We start from the raw sequence: 8,423 nt of genomic DNA on the forward strand, positions 1-8,423 counted from the left end.
TCAAACAATCCGGTGTTCATCCATGCTTTCTTGTTGTTGGTGTATGTTACTGGTAGAGATTCTGGTGTTTTTAAAACAGCGTGGTTTCTTGCACTTTCCTATGACTAGAGGAACACATTTTTCTCCGGTCACACTTGCACATAGTGCCACGGTCAGTCTCTCCTTAGAGCGCTTACCGCCAGCACATTCATCACCTTTCACTTTAAGGGTTGCCTTTGTTGTATCCCTGTAAAACAGACCGGTCTCGTCCATATTGAAAATGTCCTTAGGAGCATACCCGTCACACACCACTAGCAACTTTGACTTCCAGTCCTCAACTGCAGTGTCACTTACGTCACCTCGCTCCCCACTTAGTGTACCTGCGACGATGTTGTGCCTATGCCTGAATGAATCCAGCCACCCATTTGACGCTTTGAAACTCGCTATTCCCAAATCTTCGGCAAATTTTAACGCCTTCTCCTTAATCAGTGGACCGCTGACATTTATTCTACGAGCAGTGGCACCTTGGAACCATTTCCAAACCAACATGTTAATATCCTCATTGCCTGTAAGTTTTCTCTGCCTTTTTCCGTCAGAGGGCTGGTTGTTATCATAATCATAATCATAATCTGCCAACATCTCCGTTTTTCTCTTTAAAATGCCATCAATCCGAGTTCTACCCACCCCGAAATGTTCAGCAATTTTTCTAGCACTCAATTTGTCTTTCTCTGATTTTTTAATGACCTCTACTCTCAGGGTGGCCGCCATGGACAGGTGGCCGCCATATGGAGGTGGCCGCGAAGGCAGGTTTGACTGTATATATATATATATATATATGTGTGTGTGTGTGTGTGTGTGTGTGTGTATGTGTATGTGTATGTATATGTATATATGTATATACATTGTATATATATATATATATATATATATATATATATATATATATATATATATATATATAAATAAATGAAACAAAACGTTTCCCTTAATTAGTAAATAATGTATGGATTTAAAAAAAAAACTTATATACATTATATATATGTGCGCGCACACACACACACACACACACACACACACATATATATATATATATATATATATATATATATATATATATATATATACATGTACATATATACATACATACATACATACATACAGGCATACATACAGGCATGCATACAGGCATGAATGCATACATACATACATACATACATACATACATACATACATACATACATACAGAGATATATATATATATAGCCAGTGCCAGGTCTGTCCACATCTGCATGTAAGTCAAACGTTGCCAAGCCATGGGGCCTTAGAACCGCGTGGTTGTTGGACCAGTACGAATATGGTCGACTAACGATCGTTCTATATTTGTGGAACGTAGTTGATCTGATTGGTAGCGTTCCGGCCCAACAATTGCGGGCGATTGGGTGCCACAGGTTCAGGTCTCGGTAACGACATGAGGAAATTTGTGAAGGCATTAAAAGATTTTTTATATCCCCTGTGCCAGTGCGTCTTTGAATATATGTATGTTTACGTCAAAACCCGACATACATACAATAGAGATATTCAAAATATAAAAATACATATATAGCCAGTGCCAGGTCTGTCCACATCTGCATGTAAGTCAAACGTTGCCAAGCCATGGGGCCTTAGAACCGCGTGGTTGTTGGACCGGTACGAATATGGTCGACTAACTTCCTCTAATAAGGAACCGAACAAAAGAATACCGGTTCCGAGTACACAATTGCAATGCACCCGGGTGAAGATGAACAAAATAATATCGGCCTCCCCCACCCAAACCCCCAATACTTGCTGCTGGTAATAATTTAGTACTTGGTGATGCCTCGACCAGAAGCGGTCAGACCCTTTATAGGGCCCTATGGGCAACCTAGGGAGACACCACAGCATCGTAAAGGTCTAAAATTAACGAGCTACTCTCGATTCACTAATATCAAAACCTATATTAGCTCGGACATTTACCTTTCGACCGACCGTTCAAAATTGCGCCAAATTCCCTCAATCAAAATTGCGCACCCTTTTCTCTTTGGCATTTAACTGCTCCATTCAAATTCCATAGCCCACCACCACCCCCACCCGCCTGCTACCGATTTGATCGGGCTGCTGGTGCTCCCTTGCACCTGCCAGTGCAGGCGGTCCCTCCTCTCCCCTCCCCTCCCCCACCTTTCCTGTCATGGACGGAGGAGCCGGCCAAGGCGTGCGCTACAACAACTTGTTCTGAATGTGCACGTAAAACCCTATGACATGACATGACATCGTTCTATTTTTGTGGAACGTAGTTGGTCTGATTGGAAGCGTTCCGGCCCAACAATTGCGGGCGATTGGGTGCCACAGGTTCGGGTCTCGGTAATGGCATGAGAAAATTTGTGAAAGGCAACAAAGGATTTTTAATATCCTCTGTGTCAGTGCGTCACTGAATATATGTAACGTCATGAGGAAATTTGTGAAAGGCAATAAAGGATTTTTAATATCCCCAGTGACAGTGCGTCGCTGAATATATGTATGTTTAAGTCAAAACCCGACATACATACAATAGAGATATTCAAAATATAAAAATACACACACACAGACACACACACACACACACATATATATATATATATTCATTACGTAATCAGTGCGATGCCTTATTTCTGTTTTGTGTTTTCTTTAGCAAACCTGATGTCTAATTATCGAACACTGAGAACTTCATTGCGTTTTTCTCGGTTTCCTTTATTCTTTCTTTCTTTCTCTATTTCAATAATATTTATTTTCGTTCATATTTAAATTGCAAAAATACATTACTGTCGTAACATCATGTATGTATTATGGAGAAGGCCTAGTAAGTTACTGTAAATCTCGATGATGGGGATCTGTACAGTCATACACGCGCTCAGTACATGTTCGATACGTTTTGCAACATCAAGAGTCATTGCAAGTACACGAGACATAGTTAGAATTTTTGGGGAAGCCCTACAATCCAGGATAATCCAAGCCCGTAGCCAGGGGGGTTCGTAGGGTTCGAACGAACCCCCCTTTTTCTGAAGTGCCCTTTCAAACTAGGCTGGAGCCCCCCCCCCCCCCCCCCCCCCCCCCCAGGCAGCCCCCGGCCAAGTGTTGCTCGCTACGCTCGCAAGTGCCCTTTTAATACCAAAAAGAACCCCCCTTCAAAAATCCTGGCTACGGGCTTGTAATCCTCTGTGCGATTCTTATGCGGGCTAGCTGGAATCGCTCCATGATCCGATCGAAAAAAATCGGATGCGTTCCCGCGCGGGCGCCGGACGAAAATTGCATTAATGGAAACACTTACTATAAAAACAATGTTATGCGATATTTGACGCACCCGTACCCGGGCCGCACCCGCACCGCAACCGCATTAATGGAAACATAGCTTACTGCGCCGAATCACATGAAAATCGTTTTGGATACAAGGTGGTGTCTACATTTATGCACAATTTTAAAATGTTTATTTACTACAGACATAAAACAATTTGTAGTGTATTTTAGATTATTCACTGCTTCATTGGTGAGAGACACATTTTATGAAGTGTTTTACAGTGTTCACACAGAAAATGGTCTTTGAATGCTTAGCTGCGCCGATACACCGGAAAACATCAAGAAAAGTTACAAAAATGCCGAATATTTCCCCGACCAGCGAGCGATATAAGGGAGGCAACTCTTGTTTATCGAGCGCTAACATTTTATGATCAATAAGGATCGAAATAGCCGCAACGTGGAGAGTTCGGTTATTGTGGAAACGAAACGTGAAGATCTTAACAACGCAAAACCGTCATTTCTTCTTTCTTGAGACGCTAACAGAGATCAGTCAGCCGGAAATCAGAACATAAACATTGATGCACAGTAACTGGTCTGACGCAGCGATCCGATAACGACGCTAAATTTGATAACAGGATCAATGTCGTCTGTCTTTCGTTCTAAGGCGTGAATGGGAAGAAAGCAAATAATGACAAAAGATGCTACCACGAATATTTTTTCGGTAAGTAGTGCATTATTTAGTCAGTGTTCGGCTTTGGGTCGGTGTTAATTTACACAGGGTTGTAGCTGGTGGGAAGGGAAGTTTCCTACCCCCACCTCTCCAAAATATATACTAAACTATAATTTTTGTGGAAAAGGCCATATTTTACATGTTTTTGTGGGGTTTGTTGTTGTTGTTTGGGGGTTTTGTTGTTGTTGTTGTTTGTTTTGTTTTTTTGTTTTTTTTACTGCTTCCCAGTTATTTTACGTGGACAGCTCTGTAAAGTGACATTCTTGTTTAGCATAGGCCTGACAATTGATGTGTTTTATAACAACGAGTAATATAATCGATGAAAACGAGATGCATATTTTCTTACAGGAGTAAAGATAATGGTGTCTTGACTGTATATATATATATATATATATATATATATATATATATATATATATATACAGTCAATGATCACATGACCACAAATACACACACACATATATGATCACATGACCACAAATACACACACACACACACACACATATAATATATATATATATATATATATATATATATATATATATATATATATATATATATATATATATATTTATTCTAAGTCGATTTATTGACCAAATTACGTCATAATATCGGCGAAAACGAGATAACGAGGTTTGCTATATACATTTTTCCTTGCAGAAGTTAAGGTTATGATATCTTGACTCTATATATAATTGAAACAGTCGAGATAAAGATGTGTTATTATATATTCTAAGTCTAGATAACAAACTTTTCTTTCCTTTTTTTTTCTTTAAATTTTATTTTATTTTTTTATTTATTTATTTTTTTCTCGGTAATGTCAGGAGGAAATTTGTGAAGACAATAAAGGATTTTTAATATCCCCTGTGCCAGTGCGTCATTGAATATATGTATGTTTACTTCAAAACCCGACATACATACAATAGAGATATTCATAATATAAAAATACATATATAGCCAGTGCCAGGTCTGTCCACATTTGCATGTAAGTCAAACGTTGCCAAGCCATGGGGCCTTAGAACCGCGTGGTTGTTGGGACCGGTACGAATATGGTCGAAAAAAACCCTGATGTCTATGGAACACTGAGAACTTCATTGTGTTTTTCTCTGTTTCCTTTATTCTTTCTTTCTTTCTCTCTTTCAATAATATTTATTTATCTGATGTGTTTTTCTAGTATTTATTACCAAACAAAACAAAAAGTAATATAATCGGTCTTACAGGAGTGAAGATAATGGTGTCTTGACTGTATATATATATATATATATTATTAATTTTTTTGTATTTTTTTTTTTTTTTTGTATATCCATACATGTTGAGGAGTGTATATGTTATTTATTAACTTTCAGATACAACACAGCGAGGTCATTCTTCAACGGAATTATCGCACTGACCTGCTTTCTTCTCACGCTGATGGCCATCGCCTTCAGCTGGCGGAGAAACCATGGTCTCAAAGTCAAGGCACCACTTACCAGCCAGAATGTAAAACGTCTTCGCTTAGAACACACCAACACCACCAAGAGTAGCGAAAAGATAATTTCTATGCTACATTTTCCATCATATTACGAACTCAAGATGGGAGGTATACACTTCGAGCATTGCAAAATCAAAACGTGCACTCTCACGGACAATCCCGATCACCTCACCACCAGTGATGCTGTCATGTTCTACACCCCTGTCAAACCCATCACACCTCCGCCGAAGACCCCTGGTCAGATATGGGTATATTTTGTAGAAGAGAGTCCGTTGCATTCTAGAACAGAGTTATTCGGTGGTCCAGAATGGGAAAATCTAATTAACTGGACTATGACGTATCGCAAGGACTCCGATATCGTGTTTGGTTATGGTGTGGTGCATAACAAGACGGAACGGGGACCACAGAAAGACTACTATGCAATTGCTAAAGCCAAAACCAAACTGATAGCTTGGTTTGTTAGTAACTGCAATACAAAGAGTCAAAGAATGAAGTATGTTAAACTTCTTCAGAAGTTTGTACCAGTCGATGTGTACGGTGACTGTGGGTCGTTGAAATGTCCTAAAAACAAAGAAATTGGGTGCATTGAAATGTTGAACACAGACTATAAGTTTTATCTTTCCTTTGAAAATTCCCTCTGCCTTGATTATGTAACTGAGAAGTTGTATCGCATGCTTAAATATGACGTCATTCCCATCGCCAGAGGCTGGGCGAACTATTCAAAATATTTACCAAACAAATCTGTGATCAGTACGTCCGATTTCTTTACCGTCAGAGATCTAGCTGAGTTGATCAAACATCTCGATTCCAATATGGACGAATACTTGAAATATTTCTCCTGGAAGTCGTCGTACTCGATAGAGGAACCTCAGGCGATGCCCCTTTGTGAAATATGTGAAAAAGTCCACAATCCTGAAAAGTGGCATAACATTTATAAGAACGTTGCTGATTGGTGGAGAACAGGCACGTGTCACGATCCGACAGATCTTGTGTCCGAGCTGTAGATTGGATATTTAATGGAGCAGAATAAGTGTTAGACCTTGAACTTGGGTAAATAAATGTTTTATGGTGGTTTTATGTCATTTAAGGTGCTCTGAATCAGAAACTGCATGATGACACTTTGTCATCACTGAGCAATGTTTTTGACGGTCATTTTAAAAGCATCACCCCAGGCTAAAAAAAACTGTTCATGCTATAATGTTTCATTTGTACAAGTTTATTAGAAGACCCTACTTATTTAGATACCTTTTACAAACACTAAAGAATAATACAAAAAGGAGAGAAGAAAAAAAAAAAAACCCATTATAGCAACATTTCAGGGGAGTTTGCTAACGGCCATCTTGGTTTTCAAAATGGCCGCCATTTAAACATTTACCTTTATAATATTACCGCACCCAGGCAAATTGTTTTAAAATTATGACTTAATTTCTTTTCAGTTTGATTATATAGGCTATACAGGAAACCTTTCTTCAACTTTAACCTTCCGTCACCAGCTTGTCTTAAGATATTAGTAATTACTACGGGGAAAATCCAAAAGTTAATTACCTGTATCTGTTGTAGGTATATAAATAATATGAATTTCTCAAGACAGCTGCTAAAATATATTATTATACATTATACAAATAACAGTTGAAACAGTTGAAAAGTGATTTTATTATTTTATTTGAATCTAAAATTAAGCCGGCTGTCCTTGACACACCAGGCCCGTTTGGAGGTCGGTCGGTCTCTCTCTCTCTCTCTCTCTCTCTCTCTCTCTCTCTCTCTCTCTCTCTCTCTCTCTCTCTCTCTCTCTCTCTCTGTGTGTGTGTGTGTGTGTGTGTGTGTGTGTGGAGGGGGCTATAACCTCAAATGGGGGAGAACAAGCGACATGTTTATCTTTATATAGCATAGGAAGAAAAAACGTACGTTTTCGTCGTCAATTGTGCCTCCTTCTCCCTCGAGTCCTACAGGACCTGCACACATCACGGCCGTCTGAACTGGATGCTTGGATAAGAACCCAAGGTCTACGACTTACACACGTAAGCATCCACCACCTACCAAACTTAAACTTAAACATCCAGCACGTAATACAACTACAGACGTAAGGATTCTGCACTTGCAGACGCGTATGCAGGGTGGGGTGTGGGTGGGGTGTGGGTGGGAAAGGGTTGAAAGGCACCTACCCACTACTGCGAAGTTTCTTTTTCTAATATAGTTTTCGAGGGAACATGACCCAACGCCCCTTAGAAACGCCGCTCACTGTACAGTCTAACCCAAATGCGCAATGTTCTGCACACGTTCCTGACTTGCCAGACATACAGACACAATCTTTGAATCCTACATCTACCAGTTTTAGGCACGTAAAAGTGTGGCACTATTTAGTAATTGAAACCCCCTTACTCGTAGCGAATTTTAATTAAGAAGTAAAATTCTAGCACTTGGCCTAATCCAATCCAATTCGTATTATCCCGATGCTTGCTGTTACGCGTTTTGTAAACTGGACAATGTTAATATAAATAGAATAACACTTACATGTTTAGGAATCCGGCACGTAGTATGTACGTTTAAAAAAAAAATCTACCCTATATAAATATAAAATCTGGCTTGTGCACATCCTCCTACTACAGATTGTTCCCACCTCCACGCCCATACTATAGATTGTGCCCCTCCCCCTTCAGATATCGTTTCTACGGGTCTGGATAGGTCTGTACATACTGTACAGCAAGGGCGAAATTTGTGAAGCCCCTGTACCCCCCCCCCCCCCCCCACACACATACACACACGTACACATACACACTAGAACGTAAGCGTACGAGATGTACGAGATGTGGGGAGGGTAGTGGGGGAAACTGCCCCTAATCCTGTAGAAAATCCTCAAATTCAGGCAAAAACAAAAGAAAAAATCGGCCAAAATGAGCTGGCCTGAATACTTTTCACTATATATTTCAATAATTCTACTCACAATATTAGTTGTAATCC

At 39.7% G+C, this 8,423-nt stretch overlaps 2 protein-coding genes across 2 annotated transcripts; one reads left to right on the top strand and one right to left on the bottom strand.

The window, feature by feature from the left end:
* Nucleotides 1-747, bottom strand: LOC121381644 (tigger transposable element-derived protein 6-like). Its single transcript, XM_041510980.1, has one exon. The coding sequence runs from the start codon at nucleotides 745-747 to the stop codon at nucleotides 1-3; it is 747 nt and encodes a 248-aa protein (XP_041366914.1).
* A 2,834-nt stretch (nucleotides 748-3,581) lies between these two features.
* LOC121381938 (alpha-(1,3)-fucosyltransferase C-like) lies at nucleotides 3,582-6,536 on the top strand. The gene is made up of 2 exons (XM_041511361.1): nucleotides 3,582-3,985; nucleotides 5,341-6,536. The coding sequence occupies exons 1-2, from the start codon at nucleotides 3,963-3,965 to the stop codon at nucleotides 6,467-6,469; spliced, it is 1,152 nt and encodes a 383-aa protein (XP_041367295.1). The 5' UTR covers nucleotides 3,582-3,962; the 3' UTR covers nucleotides 6,470-6,536.
* The last annotated feature ends 1,887 nt before the right edge of the window (nucleotides 6,537-8,423 follow it).

Source organism: Gigantopelta aegis, chromosome 9, assembly GCF_016097555.1.
Source record: "Gigantopelta aegis isolate Gae_Host chromosome 9, Gae_host_genome, whole genome shotgun sequence".
NCBI classification, from domain to species: domain Eukaryota; kingdom Metazoa; phylum Mollusca; class Gastropoda; order Neomphalida; family Peltospiridae; genus Gigantopelta; species Gigantopelta aegis.

What these genes read in the sequence shown, in the direction of transcription:
- LOC121381938 (XM_041511361.1), top strand. Translation starts at nt 3,963, where the DNA reads ATGCTACCACGAATATTTTTTCG. An exon ending in CTACCACGAATATTTTTTCG is followed by an intron (nt 3,986 to 5,340) that starts GTAAGTAGTGCA and finishes ATTAACTTTCAG; the next exon opens with ATACAACACAGCGAGGTCAT.
- LOC121381644 (XM_041510980.1), bottom strand. Translation starts at nt 747, where the DNA reads ATGGCGGCCACCCTGAGAGTAGAGGTCATTAAAAAATCAGAGAAAGAC.